The sequence below is a fragment of the Giraffa tippelskirchi genome, chromosome 12 (assembly GCF_054371585.1).
Source record: "Giraffa tippelskirchi isolate mGirTip1 chromosome 12, T2T-mGirTip1v1.2.pri, whole genome shotgun sequence".
NCBI classification, from domain to species: domain Eukaryota; kingdom Metazoa; phylum Chordata; class Mammalia; order Artiodactyla; family Giraffidae; genus Giraffa; species Giraffa tippelskirchi.
In genome coordinates, this window is record NC_137286.1 from 34,207,431 (window position 1) to 34,230,806 (window position 23,376).

The 23,376-nt window shown below is 38.3% G+C and overlaps 1 protein-coding gene across 3 annotated transcripts in view; it reads right to left on the bottom strand.

The window, feature by feature from the left end:
• PTPN9 (protein tyrosine phosphatase non-receptor type 9) overlaps positions 1–23,376 on the bottom strand; it is a 72,724-nt gene that overhangs the window by 4,103 nt on the left and 45,245 nt on the right. For all 3 annotated transcript variants that reach the window (XM_081550427.1, XM_081550429.1, XM_081550428.1), the window contains exons 6-10: positions 16,879–16,989; positions 14,836–15,164; positions 10,838–10,931; positions 5,759–5,825; positions 569–647 (exon numbers count right to left, since the gene is read on the bottom strand). In XM_081550427.1, the coding sequence (XP_081406553.1) occupies positions 569–647; positions 5,759–5,825; positions 10,838–10,931; positions 14,836–15,164; positions 16,879–16,989 (680 nt within the window). The remainder of the gene's footprint in view (positions 1–568; positions 648–5,758; positions 5,826–10,837; positions 10,932–14,835; positions 15,165–16,878; positions 16,990–23,376) is intronic.

The following is a 23,376-nucleotide window of genomic DNA, read 5'->3' on the forward strand; positions in this document are numbered from 1 at the left end:
AATGAAATAGTAATTCCTGAATTTTGGCAGATATGTACAACAAAATTTCAAAACTATTCCTTTCATCAAGAGCTTCCTGCAGACCTATTATGTTTTACATCTCCTTTTGGCAAGTTCTCCTTTAGGTGCAAATACGAACCAGAAGAAAACTGGTCCAAAGTAGTAGGAAAAGGGAGAACTAAGGGGAACTGGTAATTCAGAAGCCAGGAAGACAGCTGACCTTTATAAGCAGGAAGGAGGCTAGAAGTGGCCTGCCCCATGTGTTTCCCAGTGCTTCCTCTAGTAAGCAGTTAAGGCCAGGACTTAAGGATAGGCTGTACCTCACACAAGGTCACCAGAGCCAAGGATTAAAGCTCTGACAAGTTACATCTACCAACCTCCACCATACCCTGGCTCTGTTAGCTCTGGATCAGCTGAAGAAAAAGCTAAGACATCTCAAACTCTTTGCCATGGCTTTCCTAACCCTCCCTGTTTCTAAGAGCTAAACTCCCCTCTATAATCACCCATGCTTGGGGGTTGGGGGGTGGGTAGAAAAGAAGGGCAATCGGTAGGAAAGGGCTGAACTCACCGGGTGGTCATGACAATCACCAAGACTTTTTGCTCCCACACCATAAGCCAGAAATCTCGGTAGGTATTCTCCAAAGGGCCTACAATGAAAGAACAAAACCAGGAACATAACCCTGGGAAGCACTTCTTTCCTCCTCAGGCTCTTCTGTTTTTTCCCAGATATTAACTCCAAAGCACATATGCTGGCTCCCTGCCTTTTTGACTACATCCCTGCTATTCAGGGTAGGACTTAGGCAAGCAGCACCAGCATCATGTGGGAGAGTGTCAGAAATGCACACTCTGCATTTGAACAAAATTCCCAGGTAAAGCTGTAGGTAGGCTACTGTTTAAGAAGCACTGTTATATAGCCTCTTACAGCCTCATCATCAGGGCTTCAGCTACCACATCCAGCCTGACAGTGTCAACTGTGTACATGTCTCCAGCTGTTTTCACCCCATCTAAGCCTTATAATCACCAGCTGCCTACCTAACCATTCCCCTTCCATGTGCCATCATCCGATATCCTCAGACCCTGCACATCTGCAATCCAGTCTCCTTCAAAGTTAGCTTTCTCTCTATACTTTCTCTACTCTGTTAGTAGTACTGGCATTCTTAAATCATTCAGTTTCAAAACGTTGGAAATTCCAACTCTGACTGACTCATTTCTTTCATCTCCCAGAAGTAGCCACCAAGTCCTTGATTATTTTTGCCTTTGGAATTTTTTGATTTTTATCTTTTTATCTTCCTGCCGAAATTCACTGTCACAAGGACTACATCATTTTTTCTCTAAGTTTCTATAATATCATTTTGGTTTACTTTTCTCAATAGGAATTTCTCTTCCAGTCTATTCTGGATACCCCTGCCAGTTTTGCTTCATCACAATATAGACACACATGCTCACTTCTGCCTTTATTCCTTTGTTCATGCTCTGTTTCACCTCTACTGCCACTGACTTTCTACCCATTTTTTCTTCCCCCTTCTAGTTTTTTTGAGATATAGTCAGCATTCTACACTGTGTAAGTTTAAGGTATAGGAAGCATAATGATTTGACTTAAGTATATCATGACATGATTACCACAGAAAGTTTAGTGAACACCCATCATTTCATATAGATAAAAAATTTAAAAAGAAAAAAAAAACACACTTTTTTCCTCGTCATGAGAACTCAGGTTTTATTTTCTTAACTTTCACATATAACACACAACAGTGTTAATTATATTTATCACACTGCACATTGCATCCCCAGTACTTATTCAGCCTATACTGAATTTGTACCTTCTGACTGTTTTCATCCAATTTCCCCCTCCCCCAACCCCTGCCCCTGTAACCACAAATATGATCTCTTTTCCTACGAATTTGTTTGTTTTGAAGTATAACTGGCCTACAACACTATGTTAGCTCCCAGTGCACAAGATGCTGATTCAATATTCCTATACACAGCAAAATGATCACCATGCTGCCCATTTTCAAGTGTTGCATGCATGCACACTAAGTCGCTTCAGTCATGTCTAACTCTGTGCGACCCTAAGGACCATAGCCCACCAGGCTCCTCTGTCCATAGGATTCTCCAGGCAAGAATACTGGAGTGGGTTGCCATGTCCTTCTCCATTCAAGTACTGCCTCTTCCCTAAATCTTTCTTTTAACACCACATTCTTTGTAGGGCTCCCTCTCCTCTCAGTTCTTGATGGCACAGCTGGATCAAAATAGCTTAACCATTTGATGTACATGGTCTTACATCAGGCATTTTACTTTGTGAGAAGCAGTCATATCTCAGCCAAACATGGTGCTAAGGGCAAGGGCCGCGTCATCAACTTCCTCTTTTAAAGTTAGAACCTGTATAGGGCTGGGCACTCAGCAGGAACTTTGAAGATGCTTGTGAGCAGATAACTCCCTTTCAATCAAGTGAGTAATGCTGCTGCTAAGTCGCTTCAGTCGTGCTCGACTCTGTGCGACCCCGCAGATGGCAGCCCATCAGGCTCTGCCGTCCCTGGGATTCTCCAGGCAAGAACAATGGAGTGGGCTGCCACTTCCTTCTCCAATGCATGAAAGTGAAAAGTGAAAGTGAAGTCGCTCAGCTGTGTCCGACTCTTCGAGACCCCATGGACTACCAGGCTCTTCTGTCCGTGGGAGTTTCCAGGCAAGAGTACTGGAGTGGAGTGCCACTGCCTTCTGGCTCAGGATAATTCCTTATACTTTTCCAGTGCCTTTGCTTTCAGGGAAGCAGGGCAGTGCGATGGGTTGATTTGGTCCTGGAAGTCTGCTAATTTCACTGCCATTTTTGCTAAAGACTTTTAGGAAGCACTAAGATTTTATGATACTAGAATTCCCTCTGTGCAGAAGGGGACACTGCCAGAAGCATGTGAAGTCTTGAAAACAAGCTAAATGTCTAACAAGAAAGGATGTTAAATTATGGCATACCCCAAATTTTAGCAGTCCATAAAGGTGATACTGTAAGATCTGTATTTTTGCTATGGAAAGGTAGTCACAAGATAACTATCAAACGAAAAAAGAAATAATGTATAGAAAATGCCTGTTTCATTAGGTATTTTATATGTCCACATCCATTTGTATGCACAGAATGAGGTTTAGAAGGGTATACTACAAAATGCCAGCACTTTCTCTGAGTCTCAGGGTTGTGAGTGATTTTCATTTTCTTTTTCCACAATGGACATGGCATTACTATAGCATGCATGTCAAAAAGATAATAAAAACACCCTTTCCCTACCTCTGACTCTTAGCCTTGTTCGCATCTCACTATTCTGCATCACAGTAGCTCTCACAGACTTTATTTTCCACATTCACACCACTGGCAAAACTGGTGTTGCCACACAGAGCACTTGACAATACCACTCAAGACTCAGGCTGGACAGGGAAGATTCATAATTTCCTCAAAAGCATAAGAGAAAGGTTTAGAAGGGAGAGTTATACTTCCCGAGATTAGATTCTTTAACAGTAGATGTCTCTAAAGAAACAAAGTCTATAAAAAAGTTTATGCAGATGTGGGTGAAACAATCCACTAACCTGGCTTGTCTGTTAGAATCAAGCAGACATGTGCTCAAATCCTGGCTCTGCCACTTACTAGCTGAGTGATCCAAGGTCACTTAACCTTTTTGAGCTTCAGTTTGTTCATGGATTTATAAACCTTCCTTGCAGAGTCTCTATAATAATTAGATGGCAATTATATATCTAATATACTTAAAATAGATACTTTCAAAAACAACAGTAGAACTATTATGAATAAAAATCAGAATACGGAATATAGCCAAGAAAGTTAACCAGATAAATCAAACCAACCCATTTTCCAGTCCTAACAGTGCTGACGCCTTCTAAGTGATCAGTGCTTAACTCAAGAAATCTCTCTCATACTTCTGGATGAGTTTCCTCTCCTGGACAGGGCCTTCAGAGCCAGCCTAAAGGATCCAATTCCTGCATAACTAACAACTCTAGAGTGCATTTGCCATCTAAACCAGAGGAAGGAGCACTCTGAGACCCCTAGAGCCAATCCTTACCCTCCAGAAGCCCACCCATGCCACAGACATCCTCAACAAAGACATCTCCTTACTCCCAGGCAGATCACATCCTATTCTACACCTGCCAAAAATCTTTCCCGATAGTTCTCTTATTTCTTCCTAAGGTCTTAAAGGATGCTTTCTGGAGATAGTAGTCCCCCCTAAGGAAAAATAAGCCTGTGACCATCAGACCAACTAATGTACCAAAAATCCAAAGGCCCTTTTCCTTTTTCTTCTCCCTCAATTTCTATTTTGAAAAATTTGAAACCTACAGAAAGTTGAGGGAAAAAAAAAAAAACCAGCACAATGTATGCATACATTCTTTAGCATGAAGACTATCATATTTAGCTATTATTTTACAAAGCCATCTCTATATATACACACACATATTTTCATTTTTACTATTTAAAAATATGTTTCAGACATTATGACATTTCACTCCTAAATACCTGAACACATATTTAGAAGAACATTCTTCATAGACCAATATCATTATCACACTACAGCAATTAAACATTAATTCAATAATACTATCTAATATATAGTTTCCAACTGTATCAACATTTTGTCCTTAAAAATTATTTTTCCAAATTGAGTTATGGATGACACACTGCCTTTGGTTATCAATGTCTCTTTAGTCTTCTTTAATCCCTCCCCCTTTTTTTTCCCCCATGGCACTAACTTGAAAGAATCTAAGCCAGTTCTCCAGCATGTTCCACAATCTGGATTTCACAGATTTGGTTCTCACGATCAGATTCAGACTTAAAAACTGGCAACATACAACAAAGGTTACGTTGTGTAGTTCTCATTGTATCAGAACAGGAGGCATATATCTGTTTGATCATTATTGATGATACTAAGTGTGATCACTTGGTTAAGGAGGTACCAGCCAGATCTCTTGCAGGCCATACTCTACAATGGTCAAGGGCCTTAAATCCATATGATGGCCTCTCTTATTCTCCTATGTTATGATTTCTTACCACACTCTTTGAAGGAAACCTGGTATTCTTGAGATGGCAGAGAATAGGTCAGAATTAGTATTAGGGCCCACAAGAGCATTAATAGAAACTCCATCTGAAATCCTCCTAGAGCCCAATACTTCACTGTCAGACTTAGCAAAGACTATCTATGTTAGAGGCCACTGGTGTACTCTGTAATGATACACAGACCAGCAGAAGTCTCTTAAGCCAGCAACACCCATTCACAGACTGAATTCAATCTCTGGGAAGTCCAATGCCATTCCTTTATGTCCTACTCGACATAAAGAGAATCTCGCTAGCCAGTCAATTCTGAAGTCCATTCCCCTGGGTTGGCAACACTAAGACTCAATTCAAAAACTTGTAGTAATGTTGTGTGTTCAAATCTCTAGTTTATCTCTATGCAGTGAGTTTCTAAGCACACCTGCTAAAGAAACTCTACACTTCTCATCTGCATTCTTTAAGAACCCTCAATCTTTATGAAAGGCCAAGATCTAGAGAAGGGAAAGGCCACCCACTCCAGTATTCTGGCCTAGAGAATTCCATGGACTTTATAGTCCATGGGGTCACAAAGAGTCGGACATGATTGAGCAACTTTCACTTTCACAACATCTAGAGGCTGTAACATCACCTCAAGTTACCATTTCCTTTAAAAATTATGCTATCCCCTGGTACAATCACAGGTAGATGGTACAAAATCAATTTGTGAACAGCAGACTAACTTACCTTGTGTACCAATGTAAGCATTCTTCTGCTTGTAGCCATCCATGAAACTGGCATTGATGTAATCTGTCTAATGATAAAAAGGAAATATCATTGCGGTTGTGTGGAATATACCAATTGGGTAGGAAAATGATGTATTAGGTAAATAAAACTCAAGGTATGGATTTTCTCTTATTGTCAGGCAGTGAAGGAGTGAAAGGAGTAATTCAAAACCTCACCTGCATAAATGTTACTGCAACAACTGGGTATCCACGTGCAGAAAAATCAAGCCTACCCTCTTCTCACATCATACACAAAAACCTAACTCCAGGGAATTCCCTGGCAGTCCAGTGGTTAGAACTCTGAGCTTTCTCTGCTGTGGGCTTGGTTCAATCCCTGGTTAGGGAATTAAGATTCTGTAGGCCACACAGCACAGCAAAAAAATAAACCCTAACTCCAAATCAACTGCAGACCTAATGAAAGAGCTAAAACTATAAAACTCTTAGACAAAAACATAGTAATAAATGTTTGTGACCTTGGGTTAGGCAAAGCCTCCTTAGATATGACATCAAAAGTACAAGCAACAAAAGAAAAAAACAGATAAATCGAACTACAGTAAAATAGAAAACTGTGCTTCAAAGGACACCATCAAGAAAGTGAAAAAACAACCCACAGAATGCACACATTTTATAAGGGATTTGTAGCTAGACTATATAAAGAATTCTCACAAACAGTAAAAAGACAACTCAATTTTAAAATGGGCAAAGAATCAGAATAGCCATTTCTCGAAGAGAATATACAAATGGCCAATGTGTACCTGAAAAGTTGCTCAACATCATTAGTCATCAGAGAAATGCAAATCAAATCCACAATGAGATAACACTTCACACCAACTAGAATGGCTACAGGTAAAAGATAATAACGAATACTGGCAAAGATGTGAAGAAGCTGGAATCCTCATATATCACTAGTGGTAATATAAAATGGTGCAGTCACTTTAGAAAACAGTCTGGCATTTCCTCAAAAGGTTAAATACAGAGCTACCATATGACCTGGCAATTCTAATCCCTAGAGAAGTGAAACATAGATCTACATAAAAAACTCGTATACAAATATTCACAGCAGCATCATTGATAGTAGCCAAAAAAATAGAAACAACTCAATTGTTTATCAGCTAATGGAACGGAAAAATAAAATGTGGTGTAGGGATTTCCCTGGTGGTCCAGTGGTAAAGAATTCACCTGCCAATGTAGGGGACCATGGGTTCGATCCCTGGTCTGGAAAGCTCCCACATGCCACGGGACAACTAAGCCCATGTGCCACAACTACTGAGCCCATGCTCCACACAAGAGAAACCACTGCAATGAGAAGCCTGTGTGCTGCAACTAGAGAGTAGCCCCTGCTTGCTGAAACTAGAGAAGGCCTGAGTACAGCAACAAAGACCCACCACAACCAAAAATAAACAAATGAATAAGAAATATTTTTTTAAATGTGGTGTGTGTGTGTGTGTATACACACACAATAGAATATTATTCAGTAATAAAAAAGAGTGAAATACTGATACATAACTACAATATGAATGAACCTTGAAAAAGTGCTAAGTGAGAGAAACCAGACACAAAGGGTCATATATTGTATGACTATGTGAAATGTCCACAAAAGGCAAAAAGAGTACACAAAGAATAGATGTGTTTGGGGGAGATGGCGAGTGACTACCAAGGTGAGTTTCTCTTTTAGGTGATAAAAATGTTCTAAAGTTGATTGTGGTGATATTTGCACAACTCTGAGAATATATTAAAAACCAACGACTTGTACACTTTAAAAGAGTGAACCGTATGGTGTGTGTATTATATCTCAGTAAAGCTATTTAAAAAAAAAAAAAAAAAAGTCCCTTAGGACTGCAGCACTGCAGCTCAGAACCAAACCCAGAAGGGAGGCAAGCCAAGCAACCTGAGCAGGAACATCCCACCCACGTGGTGACACGCAAAAGGAAAAGTGTGACTGGAGAAGGAAGAAAGCTACACCTCACACCTAGAACCATCAACAGCATGGGCCAAACAACCAGGCTCTGTTACTGCCTAAATTAACACAAAGCAAAAGCCACACACCTTCAGAAGAATCTCAGTGAACAGCTCGTGATGCACTCTCTTCTGCGGGCCTTCTCCCATCTCCCAATGTCTGCCGTCTATTTACATCATTAGCCATCAGGGAAACTAAATAGGCTTAAATTTTCATTGTTTTCATTCTACCTCCTCACAATATCTCTGTCAACACTATTTAGTCCAAGCTGATAAAAAAGCCAAACGGATGCAGCTACAGCCTCAAGTCACAATATAACTAGTTGAGAGTATCCAGCAGCTAGGATGGATGGATATTAGAGGACATGAAGGGTTACAAGGCAAAAGTAAAGACGTTTCAACAGGAAACTAGGGAAAACTCATACTCCACTCTAGTCTAGAAAGATCAAAACGACTCCCCATCAACCCTTTGCCACTGGTTCCAACACTTGGAGGACAGTCTGAACTGTCAGTACCCCCAGATAAAACATCTCTGAGGAATTCCCTGGGTGGTCCAGTGATTAGGACCTAGGGCTTTAATTGATGTGAGCTGGGTTCAATCCCTGATCAGGGAACTAAGATCATGCAAGCTGCATGGCTCAACCACAAAAAGAAAACATCTCCATCTCATGGTCAAACCCATGTTATTTGGATGCATGTCCATTAGATAGTCAGTCTACCAACTTATCCTCCCACTGATTATTTAGTCAAGAGTTTCCTGCTCTTTTCTTCTCCCACAGCAACTGGTAGTGACCTCATATTATTAATACTAGTGCTCTACCCTGATTTGGACACCTTCACTAAGCTAATGGAACATATGCAGTGGACCCAGCAAGCTAAAAGTCTCACTCACCCCAACCAGGCTTCTTAATCCAGGCCTCACCCACAGTCAGCCAAAGCCCATCCTCTGTTCTGCCTGGCACACTCAGATGGGACCCTAAAGGGCCCAGGTGAGAAGGCATAGAAAAGTACGAATGATTTAGCTGGTACATGTCAATCAACACTACTGTATAAGTAATATATAAGCTGTCACTCTTGGAGTTACCTTCATGCTTTGAAAAGAAATGGCACTTCTTTAAAGGAGACTTATTTCTTTGTAACTAAGGATACCAGTTTTTAGCACCCTTGTCTCTGAGAGCACTGGGAATTAAAACCAGCAATTTCAGAAAAATCGTTAGATATTAAAAACTGAAAATGAACTCAGACATAAAGCGCAGACTTGGGGGCAAACTGAAATAGCAGGAAGAACCAAAGCAGCACACACATTATGGGCCAGGTTCAACAGAAATATAATATAATTCCAGGTATATATAAATCTGCTAAACAATTCACTAACAAACCTGACTCCTCCACTTACTGTGGGAAAAAGCCTCTGCCAATATTTGTAGTATAGAGAGGGAGTATTAACTCAAGTGATGATCTTCAAATTAATTACACGATGACTAGAATAGTCTCCTGGTACACTGGGGTTCACTCTTTCACTCACAAATAATTTACTGAATGTCTGATACATGACAGGCACTGTTCTAGGTCTTGGAGACAGAGCAGTCAACAAGACAGATACATTCAGATATCTCTGACTCTAGAGCCTCAATTCAACTAAAACAAAACTCAGTAATAATGATGAATTTGCCTTCAATCAGGCAGACTCTCAGCTAATACCACTGCAGGAAAACACTTTGTAAGGATCCTAGACAGGGTTATGAATTCAGCTTATGAATTGAAACAGTAGGGTCAAAGAGATTAAAACCATGATCCCATGGTCCTGACTCTTGTATCATATATCCCCCCAAATATAAGGCAATGATTTTCCTAAGAATTATCCTCCAGAAAAAGGAGGAGGGATATAACAAGTCCTTATACTGTGTGTTACGTTAAGGGGCACTATTTAAACTCCTTTACTGTGAACAGGAACCTCAATCAATGCTGTTTTTTGATGTGTATAGAGGTCACCAAACAGAACTGTTGTATCAGAAGGAAAAAAGAAGAAATATAACACCTATTTAATTGCTGACCTCAAAATTCTAAGTTTTGGATGTTGCTGTAAACAAGTCATACTAAAGAGGACTTTAAAAAGAAGTAAGTAAATGATTATGCTATAGAAGATGCATGAGATACAGGATGAAAGAAAAGAAAAAACTGTGCTAATGTTATACTTATAGATTTTTTCTGATTTAGAATAAATTTTCCAGTGACAATACACTTAAAAAAGGAAATAAAAATATGTATTCTGGAAAATTGTGTTAGACTGACTCAAAAAGTAGCTCAAATAAGGACAAAAAGAAATGGATGTTAAAGATGTATATGAAGAGTCTGAATAACATTTTCACTAAATATCCCTAGTAAATATATGTGATTTTTAATATGTACAGATATGATTGAATCAATACTAAATAATATAGGCATTTGGCCAATTCATCTCTTTTGTGCCTAGTCACTCAGTCATGTCCAACTCTTTGCGACCCCACGAACTGTAGCCCACCAAGCTCCCCTGTCCATGGTTATTCTCTAGGCAACAATACTGAAGTGGGTTGCCATGCCCTCCTCCAGGGGATCTTCCCAACCCAGGGATCGAACACAGGTTTCCCACATTGTAGGCAGATTCTTTACCATCTGAGCCACCAGGGAACCCCATGCATACACTAGTTGTCTGAAATTTTTGTCAGATCTTCTAGATGGAAAAATCAGAGGTTATAATGAGTCACCTGGTATTGATGCATATACCCTCACCAGTAAAGTAGATGACATATCTATGACTTTACAACTAAAGAGTAAAAGGAGAAATAATTTATCGAGTACCTATAGTAATATACCAGACTTTGGGCTATCAGCATGTACATAAAGTATTTCATTTAATTTCCACTTAGTACTGTGAGATGGGCATAAAAGGACTTTCATATGGTAACAGACTAGTATGTAATCTAAAACTCAAACCTTCTCTCTCTGGCTTAGAGTTCATGTTCTTTCTACTACAGTATTAGTAAGCTTCACTTTGAAAGAGGCTTACATTTCCCCCAGTGCTCCTGAAAGACATTTATCTTTCTACCTGAGTGTGGCCGCTTCGTTTCGTCAGCTTCACTCTAGTTTGGTCCAGGCAGGGTACATCCCCATAGCGGTTCTTCTCTAGGTTTCCTGGAGACCTGAAAGAGATGAAACAAACTGAAATAAAGAAACAACTGCAAAAGTTGAAAATGGATGACAATGGGAGTGGAACTGAGGGTAAGGCAGGAGACTGCTGTTTGTCATTCATTACTTTTTTTCTTTGGTATTATTTGCTTCTGAAAAAGTCATCTGCATATATATTGATTAAAAGCAAAAAAAATTTACAAAGACCACCCACATAAAGTAATACTCTATATTATTTATGGGTATGAATGTATATGTAAGGGTTTAAACATAATGATCTGGAAGGAAACATACCACATTCATGCTAGTGATTGCTTCTAAGGAATGAGAACTGATGGTGAGGATTAGAAGGGATTTCAACTTTACAATTAATTCTTTCTTTTATATAAAAAGATGAAGCAAATACAACAAAATACTAAAAACTGCCAGTTATTAATTCTTGGTGCTAAGAAATAGTTGTTAGTCATGTTATATTCTTAGAGGAATCTTCCCACACAAATAAACCCAGCTGATATTTTACAAAGTTCCAAGAACAATTCAACAGAAGAAGGAATACTCTTTCCGACCAATGGTGCTGGAGCAATTAGATATCTATAGGGAAAAAATCTGAACACCAAACTAAACCTTACACAAAAAACTAATTCAAAATGGATCACAGATTTAAATTAAATGTAAAACATAAACTATAAAAATTTTAGGGGAAAAAAGTAGAAAAATCTTTGGATTCTAAGGCGAGGCAATGTGTTCTTAGGCTTGACATCAAGAGCACGATCCATAAGAGGAAAAAATGATTAAAGGAACTTCATCAAAATAAACTTCTGCTTCACAAGAGAACCAGAAGAGGATGAAAAGAAAAGCTACAGACTGGAATAAAATATTTTCAAACTATGCATCCAACAAAGAACTAGTACCTAGAACATAAAGAACTCTCAAGTCTTAAGAGTTAAAAAAAAAAAAAACAAATAGAAAATGGGCAAAAGACATTTTTACAAAGAGGATATACAGATGGCAAATAAGCACATGAAAAGATGTTCAATAACATTAGCTAGTAGAAAAATGTAAATTAAGACCACAATTTTAATTTTAACTTAGGGATATCGTTACATACCTATCAGAACAGCTGAAATAAAAAAAAAGTGACAACACTGAACACTAGTGAGCATGCAAAGAAAACGGACCATTCTGGGACTTTCCTGGTAGTCCAGCAGCTAAGACTCCACGCTCCCAATGCAGGTGGCCCGGGTTTGGTCCCTGGTCAGGGAACTGAAGCCCACATGCTGCAACTAAGAATCCCATAAGCCACAATGAAGGTCAGAGACCCAGCAGAGTCAAATAAAGAAATAATACATATTTAAAAAAAAGAAACAGCCCATTCACATATTGCTGGGGGGAATACTGAAGAATATATCCACTCTGGAGAACAGCTGGACAGTTTTTCATAAAACTAAACACTTAGTTAACATATAACCTAGCAATTCCACCCTTAGCCATTTATCCCAGAGAAACAGAAACTTATTTTTACACAGGACCTAGACGTAAATGTTCACAGCAGCTTTACTCGTAATAGCTAGAAACTGGAAACAACCCAGACATCCTTCAACCGGTAAGTGGTTATAAGTGGTTAATTGGTTAACAGTTTACACTGTGGTTCATTCATATCATGGAATATTATTCAGCAATAAAAAGGAACAAACTTGATACAAATAACAACTTGGGTGAAACTCCAGAGAATTATACTGAGTGAAAAAAGGCAATCCCAAAAGTCTATATACAATATGATTCCATCTATATAACATTCTTGAAATGACAAAATTATAGTAATGGAAAACTGATTAGTAGTTAAAGGGGTTAGGGATGGGGAGGGATAGAAATGGAGAGGTATATGGTTACAGAATTCTGTATCTTGACTGTGGTTTTGTATACACAAACCTACCTGAGTGATAAAAATTGCAAAGAACTAAATACACAAACACAAACAAAAACTGGGGAAATCTGAATAATATTGGTGGACCTACAATGTGGGAGACCTGGGTTTGATCCCTGGGTTGGGAAGATCTCCTGGAGAAGGGAATGGCTACCCACTCCAGTATTCTGGCCTGGAGAATTCCACGGACTGTATAGTCCGTGGGGTTGCAAAGAGTCAGACGCGACTGAGCAACTTTCACTTACTTACTTATCAATATCCCAGTTGTGATACTATACAAAGCTTCTGGAAGATGTTATCATGGGATAGCTGTGGAAAGGGTGTTCATGATCTTTGAATCTATAATTTTCTCATAATAAAAATTAAATTTTTATTTATAAAAAAATCCTTTACATAAAATAACAAATAAAAAAAATCCTTTGAAAAAATGATGTAGAGGAAAAGAAAGCTAAAGTCTCACAGTCCATGGGCATCCTGGACTGCAGTGAATACTCTGATACCTACTTCTTAACCTAGAATTCCAAGGAAAACAGTTTGTTCTGTGTAAGTAGTTCTACTGGAACTGGCTGTAAGACACAGGCCTCAAGATGTTGAGGATTCTTGTTTCTAACTCCTGAAGTAGGACGTTTTCATTCATTCAATAAACAGAGAGGCAAGATTAGGAATTCTTCCATAAGATTGGGGTATATTCTCTGATTATAACATAATAGCTGACTTGGATGATGCAAAGAGGACAATCCAAACACACTTTTTTAATGTGGTGAAGGGGAACCATGGTAGAAATGACACCTTACGGACCCCTCAGCAGAAGCATCAGAGCAGGGTCAGGAATTCCCAGAACAAGGGTGCACCCTCTGCTCTGGCTGGGAAAAAGACTGGACAAATACAGGGGTCTAGAACTGGTAGGGAAGAACACGCTCCCCACACGATACACGCTCTGCTTTCTCTCTCTCTCTTTGTCCCTTATTTTTCTTTGCATTCTTGTTTTGCTTATTGATTTTTTTTCTCAATTGCTTCTTCTCTCTTACCTTCCTTATCTGTTTCCTAACTCGTTATTTTTCTCTTTCTTTTTCCTTCTCTCTCTTTCCTCACTCTTTGCATACCTTTTTTACAGCACGCTGACTAAGCTAGAGAGGAATTACAAGGGGAGAGAGGTACTCACAGATTCCTAACACATTTAAGCTATAAAATAATCAGTGGATATCAGTGAGTCTAACATAAAATGTTACAAACAGGAACACTGAGGTATAAAGTAGGGAAATAACTTGGGTAAGTCACAGAGGATATTTTTTGCTAAGCTGGAACTTGAGCCTGAGACCCACTGGAGACAGCTTTCTTAATTTTCAACAAACAGATCTCAAAACTTGGAGGAAAAGAAGTTTTGCTGCAGCCAATGAAAACATATTAAGATAAATGACAGCAGCAGTAAGAGAAATGATCTGTGCTCTACTGCCAACAATAGTTATCAAGTAAGTTACAAACCAGTTATAGAATTTAGGCAGAAGGAAAATCCCACAGGTTAAATTCTTAAGAGGCAACTCTTCTCTCTTACTGACTGTGGGTTATTTTAAATGGACCAGTACTCCTCCTCAGAAAGTAATGTAACACTATAAACGCTCCAGGCAGAAGCTACCCAAAAGCAAGGACCAGAGATCACACTCAGAACAAGAATCAACAGCCTACCTTTTAGGCCTCTACTTTTTTTTTTTTCCCTAAAAGCACTTGCATATCAGGAAAACAACAAAAAATGCATCCTTTAGTACACAGTTTCTCCATTGTTACCAAAGACCTTCAGAAACTTCACAGCATATGCTGTTGGCAACAAGCGCCAAGAGGTGCCTCTTTCTGGATGAGAGAAACCATGATCTAAGTGAAAGTGGTGCTCCTTAACCTAAGGAAGAGACTCTCTTAAGGAAGTGAGGTGTGGAAGGTGTACCAACGCGTGTCACAAGCATCTTGGAAAGTGATCGCTGGACCAAACCTTCCCTACTTACATGGAACAGTGGAAAGTACCAACTGGGTTCTCACGACGGATGTCTTCATACTCCTCGTATATCCCCCGCTTCTGCCTGGTGCTAACATAGTCCATCAACTCCTGGATGGTCATGGCATGGGGGTCTGGGACATGCACTGAGTCCCAGTCTAAGGCCGGAGGGAGGGAGAACAGGATGATCTCATCGAACGGATCTGGGTGGCCATTCATCTGGGATAGAAACTGGAAATTCCAAGTGGCGAGGTCAATTTTGACATATCCACCCAGGTTTTCTGGGAGGCACTCTCTGGGCAGGTGCTGGGTGACCTCAGACGTCTTCAATATCTGAATCTGGAAGGTCAGAGAGAACCATGTGAATTGGCTTGAAACACCTGGTATACTTAGAAAAGATGTAAATGCAATTTCATTTGTTTAACATTGAAATCCCAGGAATTTCCCAGGAAAGGTTTGATTTCCCACAATGTATATCAAATTCATTCCTGGAATTAGGGGCCCTGTTATAAACATAAAGGTAGGTATAGAGAACCAAGGCTTTCTACTTTATACAAGGCTTTCCAGTTCCATCTCATGTGGGTCCTGGCCTTTTTGACTACTAAGAATGCACAGCAAGTGGTTGTTTTTGTCAACCCCATACTAAGGTAACCAACTCTAAGCCTGTTAGCTTGTCCTTTACTCACAGCTTGGTATGGATGTTCTCAAAAATAAATTTCTAAATGAAAGCAAGACAAGATCAGCCACCCAGAGGCAGGGAAGCCCAGGAAAAATGCTAGAGAAGTAACTGTAATACTCAATTCCTCTCTTTGCTGCCATAGTGGACACAGCCATATTGGACCAAATTAGCCTAGTTGGTTCTTTTTGAAATCTGTGTGGAATGGGACGTTTGCCTTGCTTGCTGCTGCTTCTTCCTAGAATGCCTTCTTTTTCTCTGTGGCCTCTTCAAGGGCCAGCTTATAGCTCACCTCTTCTGAGAAGCCTTCCCTGACTGTCCAAGGCAATATTCTCTGTGTTCCTGTAGAGCCACAGTCCTCTGAACATGTCTTGTCCCCTTTCACAACCATGAGCTCCACAAGAGTAAGGGCCATGTCACTCAAGTTTTAATTCTCAGGGCTCAGAACCTGGACTGTAAAGGTGCTCAATATATTTTGAGCTTATACATACATGTATATACTTGTATAAAATTCAAGCGTTAAGAACTTGCCCAAGGAGTCTTCTCAAAGAGTCACCTGGGAGAGTACCTCTCCTACTCTGGGGTCACTAAGTCCCTAAGCTTCTACAAAACCAAATATCTTTAGTTTTTTCCCTCCAACCCAAGTTGCCTCAGCTACAAAGATCTGTATTGTTAGTATTCATATAATCTCATATTAAAAAAAAAAAATACTCTGATAATATTTTACATTATTATCTTATTTTAGTATATCAATGTTTCTTATAACCTTTCTTTTAAGGGTGAGAAATGAATGAGTGAATGACTGAAACCATAATCTTTCTGTCATGGAATATTCGGGGAATGATAATAGAATTAAGATGATGTTAGACAACACTTTTGAAGTTAGGAAGCAACAAGCTGTTTTAAGAGAAAACGCCAGGAGTAAAAAGAGTCTGAGATTCTCCTTTACCACCCTGGTGGTCAAAGGGACTGAGTGATACTTCCAGTTGAACAAAATCAAATACCAGCTCAATTGATGTAATTATATTAGAAGCTGTACAAGTCTAAATTTGGGAAGTGGTAGCTATCTCTAAGTTACTCATGGGACACATTTCTTTGATACTAGCTGCATGCAAGGTACTATATAGAGGGGAAGTGCCCAAATTATGTCCAGGTCCAAACTTCAAGGAACTTGTAGTACAGTTAAAAAGGCAGCCTGTACTGAGCTGAGTAAAGAATAAAGCAGAAAATGTTAGTGAACACACTAACAGAAAGAAGCAGGAAGAGAGACAAGCCAGGAAGGCTTTTGAAGGTAGAGAATTAATTGGCAAGTTTCAACAGCAGAGATGGAACTGTATCTATCCCACCTCCAAATAAAATAAAGTTAGCTTGCCTTACCCTCTCCCGAACTTTATCCTTCAGAAGGAGGCTGATGATGGAATAGGGCACTCGGAACCATATGGGTGCTCCCACAATCAGCACTTTCTTCAAACGAGCTGGAAAAGCTCCCTGTGGAGGATACATGTGTGTGTTAGTCACTCAGTTGTGTCTGACTCTTTGTGACCCTATGACTTCAGCCTACTAGACTCCTCTGTCCATAGAATTCTCTCAGCAAAAATACTGGCGTGGGTTGCCATTCCTTTCTCCAGGAGATCTTCCTGACCCAGGGATCAAACCCGGGTCTCCTGCATTGCAGGCAGATTCTTTACCATCTGAGCCACCAGGGAAGCCCTGTGGAGAATACATACAAGGATTTAAATATACCAATTAGGGCACTTCAACAGTGCCTAGTGGGACCTTTGATTGTTTAAATCCAAAATTTAGGTTTTCTGCTCTTTTCACCATTCTTACCCAGCAGGGGGAGTCTACAGCCTAATTCAGATTTCATTTAGTGGCTAAAGAAAAAGTAGTTAAAAAGAAAGAAATGAAAGCAACCTAAAAGTCCATCAACAGAGGAATGGATAAAGATGTGATACATATATACAATGGAATATTACTCAGCCATTAAAAAGAATAAAATAATGCCATTTGCAGCAACATAGATGGACCAAGAGATTCTCATACTGAGTGAAGCCAGACACAAAGACAAATATATCACTTACATGTGGAAATCTTAAAAAAAAAAAAAAAAAACGGGTACAAATGAACTTATTCACAAAACAGAAGTAGAGCCATGAATATAGAAAACAAACTTACGGTTACTAGGGGATAAGAGTGAGGGAGGGATAAATTGGGAGATTGGGATTGACATAAACACAATACTATATATAAAACATGTAACTGATTCACTTTGCTGTACACCTGAAACTAACACAGCATTATAAATCAACTACAGTTCAATAAAGTTTAAAAAAAGAAATTAAAAGCTGATTTACCACTCAAAGTAATCATATTATGGAGACATAGATGGGGGCAAAAGTTCAGCCTGGGACACCTAAGAAATTATAGGTGAGTATGCTGAAATCCACACATTGAAATGCATGGGCTTTGAGTTATTTGATCTGGATCCATTTAACGACTGAGAACGACTTCAGAACTTTTGGTTACATTAGTAAGTAAGATATACCCTAAAGATTCTCAAGTCTCCCTGCAGATCTGAAAGAGGAATCTCAAAGGAAACAGATGGATATCTCCTTAGCTTTTTTTTCTGTGATTATATTTCCCTGATCACGTGAGTTCTCTATGATTTTTATTGTCAGTACAACACCACATTTTCAAAGAAACTCTTATTTATGAAACAAATAAAACAAAAAAGTAACAATATTATGTTCTTGTCAATATAAGCTTTACAGATCAAAACTACTCTGACTTTTCTTGTCAGCATACATGTATCCATCCTTACGTTCTAATTATTAAAACTTTAAGGAACAATTAGATCACAAGTAAAATGAACATACTCTTTCCTTTTTATTGATATCTGTGTGTTTATAATCATTTTCCACTCATCTCTTCATCTATTTATATATTCATTCACTCAGTCAATCTATATGATCTCCTGGGCATGAAGACAAATGAGGTCTAAAAGAAAGGAGACACCCTGATCTGCACAAGGCATAAGAATTAAAAATTATTTCTTTTTAAGCCACAGCTCTTTGTTTCATTTAGTTTCTCAACATTTCAGCCCTGCTCAAAGGCAGGGATAACGAGTAATATTGTCCTTCTACTGGGAAGAAATTATTCCCAGCTATATAATAGTATTTTAAAGTATTGTAATAACATTTTAAAATATGAAAGATAAATATGAGAAAATCAGCCACCCTATAAATAATAATCACCATAAAAGTATAATGGTAAAAAGCCTCTGGTTTATAATAGCATTTGTACACCAAAGCACCATCTCTCTCCCTGTATGATACTGGTCTTACAAAAAAGATGATTTATCCCTGGAGTTTACTATGTTTATACATATATACATGTACATTTTTTAGCCTAAGAATATACATCACAAGAAACATGTAAGACACGTCGTTTTTAAATTTTATTGAAAGACATAACAGAAGACTTTAAAAAATCCATAAAACAAAGCATTCCTGGACAGGTGAAGATGAGGCTGTAAAGTCATTTCTCCTTAAATTAATTCATTATATCCAAATTAAATCCCAAAGTATCTTATCTACCAGAACTTGACTGAATGACTTTGCTGCTGCTGCTAAGTCGCTTCAGTCGTGTCCGACTCTGTGCAACCCCATAGATGGAAGCCCACCAGGCTCGCCTGTCCCTGGGATTCTCCAGGCAAGAACACTGGAGTGGGTTGCCATTTCCTTCTCCAATGCATGAAAGTGAAAAGTGAAAGTGAAGTCACTCAGTCGTGTCCGACTCTTCGCGACCCCATGGACTGCAGCCTACCAGGCTTCTCCGTCCATGGGATTGTCCAGGCAAGAGTACTGGAGTGAGGTGCCATTGCCTTCTCCGAGTATGCATGTTATATACCAGTAAAAATTTACATAAAAGCACACAAAAGTGCATGGAAAAGAATAAAAGTGTAAAATGGTCAAAACAATTTTTAGAAACAAAAGAATACAGGTAAGCTTATCCTATAAAATGTTAAACTTCATTATAAGGCTACAATAAATTAAAAAAGTGAATATGTTGGTCTGGATGCCTAGATCAATAGAACAGGGAGTCCAGATATAGATACACTTACCATATGGAAATTTAGTATAAGATAAAGATGTTACCCGAAGTACGTAGGGAAAAAAGTGTATTAGTTAACAAATGTCACCAAGACAGCTATTTGAAAACAAATTATTTTGTCCATAATATTATTAAATGTAAAATATGTAATACAGTATATTAAAACTATAATGAAAAATTAAGAAAGCATAGTACTATTACAAGACACTGTCATGTTGAGCAAATTATAAGCTGCAAAAATGCTGGTAACACATACTTAATAACACTCCTAATATTCTTAATAACAAATCTTGCAAATCAATGAGACAAACACTTCAACAGAAAAATGGGTAGAATATATAAGCAGAAAATTTTTTTTAAAGAAATACTGATGTTAAACGTGAAAATAAGTTAAAGTTCATCAGTAATAAAAAACACCAAATAAAGACATGAATATGATTAAAATCCAAATAATAAATGATGATGAGAATCTAGCAAACAAGGATGTTGATGGGAGCGTAAATCTGAACTAAGTTTTTAGAGGACTACTTGGCAATATTTATCAAATTTTAAATGTGCCTACATTTTGACCATAAATATCTGCTTACAGAAATTTATCCTGAGGAAATAGTTGACCAAATATACAAAAATAAATGTAAAACAATGTTCACTGAAGCCTGTATAACAACACAAAAAAATAGAATAAACTTAATTTTTTCTGCTTGGTATATCAACAACAGGAACACTTTTTGCAAGGGACTTCTCTGGTGTTCCCAGTGGTTAAGAATCTGCCTGACAATGCAGCGGTGCTGCCAAGTCACTTCAGTCATGTCTGACTTTGTGACGCCATGGACTGTAGTCCACCAAGCTCCTCTGTCCATGAGATTCTCCAGGCAAGAATACTGGAGTGGGTTGCCATGCCCTCGTCCGGGGGATCTTTCCAACCCAGGGATCGAACTGATGTCTCATTATGTCTCCTGCATTAGCAACTGGGTTCTTTACCACTAGCGTCACCTGGGAAGCTGGCCAATGAAGGGGGACATGGGTTCAATCCCTGGTCCAGGAAGATCCCACATTCTGAGGAGCAGTTAAGCCTAGGTGTCACAACTAGTGAGTCTGCATGCCGCAAATACTGAAGCCCCCCAGGCCCTAGAGCCTGTGCTCTGCAACAAGAGAAGTCACAGCAATGAGAAGCCCACACATCACAACAAAGAGTAGCCCCCACCTGCTGCAACTAGAGAAGCCCGCGCAGCAACGAAGACCCAGCACAGAGAAAAAACAAAAACTGTGCAGCCATTAAAAAAAGTGAGGGAAAAAATGAGCCAAGAGCTGTATATATTGACATATAAAGATGACAAAGATACACTGTTAAGCAAAAAAATGACAAATTACAACTGCTGAATATAATATGCCACACTTGTAAAGAAAAAAAAATTGTCCTCATCCCATATGTATGCATACCTAGATACACATGAACACATTTTAAAAGCTTGGACGTGCATACCCTAAGTTCTTTATACTGATAATTTTCAAGGGGTGGAATTATAAGTAACAGCTCTGTACTTATTAGTTGTATTACCTTCAGCAAGTTCTTGTATTCTCTACGCCTAAGTTTCTAGATCTATAAAATGAGTACAATAATAGTAATAGCCATCACAACTCACAGGAATGATATCAGGATTAACTGAGGATTAATGATATCAAGATTAATTAATTTAAAGCATGAATTTAGAACTGTATTCAAAACATTCAGTACGTGTTAACAAATATTACTTTATAAGCGTCTGCATTAATAAATTTTCTGAAAATTAATGTACTTTTAGTCATGTATTTCTCTTTTTTAAACTCACTCATTTATGTATTTTTATTTTTGGCTGCACTTGCTCTTCGTTGCTGCAGCCTATGGGCCTCTCCAGCTGCAGCACACAGGGGCTACTCTCTAGTTGTGGTGCGGGGTCTAGAGCGCTGGCTCAGTAGTCGCGGTGCACGGGCTTAGTTTCCCCACAGCATGTGGAATCCTCCTGAACCAGGGATCGAACCTGTGTCCCCTGCACTGGCCAGCAGACTCTTAACCAATGGACCACCAGGGAAGTCCCAGTCATGTATTTCACAATCAGAAAAGTAAACATTTATTCTTTGGACTAAACAAATTCCACATTGTCTAGTAAAGGTCAATTTCACCCTGTATGGTTTAAATAGTTCATCTAAAACAATAGTTAAGAATCTATATGATGGCAACTAAAATAGGTTATGACATATTAAAATTTAAAACAAGAATTACTCCTAAGAAAGTTACCAAGATGGGGAAAATCTATTCAGAGCAACTTAGAAAGTCAAAGATTATTTATACTTTTATTCTAGTGTTGTATTTTCATCCAAATCCTCACCACAGTAACTACTGGAAATTAATTCACACTGAATAGAAATCTAAAGTGGGAGACTGTGCATTAAAGATAAACTTCTATTTATAACTTTCATAAGAATGAGGATCATAGGGGACTGTATTTAAAATTTTATCTATTTCCAATGACGGAGCAACAAGTCACTAAAGAGAACATGTAGATATATGGATTTTAAGGCAACCAAACTTTTATTTCATTCTCTCTGAATTTATATAACAAAACATCTACAGTATTTTCATTATTTTGCAGCAAATAAAGGAGGACATAAAAACAGCAAAAGAACATTTGAAGAAAAGATATAATGTTTTTAAGGAGTTCAAACAACAAAAAAAGGACACTATTATTTTAAAATTCTATATTCAAAAAAGGAAAAAAATTATAGAGTGCAGTACTGGGGTAGTTAAAGGAAACAGATACTCTTATTTGTTGGTGACAATGTAAATTTCTTTTCCACTTTTATTGAGGGTAACCTAGTGATGTATAAGAGAAAGACAAGAATATTCATAATATTTAGCCAAATAATCCAACTCTCAGAAATATCTTCTTAAAATAATTTAAGAGAAAGAGCAAACATAATCATATTTAAATCTGAAAACAATCTGAATAATACACAAAGATGATTCGATAATTAAATTGTCTATGATATATTAACTTACCAAGTTATTGTGACTCTGTTAAACCTGACAAGTAAAAGGCCTATGTTGTGGAAGGGAGAGGCTATTTAGTATGCAAAACTGGAAAAAAAAAATAGCTATCCATATGGGAAAAAAGTCAGATTCCTACATCTCATACCATACTCGAAAATCAACTCCAGATGGATTAAGGTCTTAAATGACAAAAACAAAATTTTAAACTTTTAAAAGAAAATAGCTCCTCAAAAAGTTAAATGTAGAATCACTATATGATCTAACAATTCCACATGTAGGCATACACGCCAAAAAATTGAAAGCAAGGACTCAAACAGATGCTGTAACACCAATGTCCATAGCAGCATCATTCACAACAGCAAAAACGTGGAAACAACCCAACTGTCCTTCGACAGATGAATGGATTAACAACACATGGTATATTCATATGATAGAATATTATTCAGCCTTAAGAAGGAATGAAATTCTGATACATGCTACAATACGGATGAATCTCAAAAATATTAGGCTAAGTGAAATAAAACAGACACAAAGGACAAATATTGCATGATTCCATTTACATGAGGACCTAGAATAGGCAAATTCATAGAGACAGAAAGTAAAAGAGAGGTTACCGGGGACTGTGGGGCAGAGTGGGGATACACTGTTTAATGAGCAGAGTTTCTGTGTAGGATGATGAACAGTTTTGAAAATGGATAGTGGTAATGGGTTGTATTGTGAATGTACTTAATGCT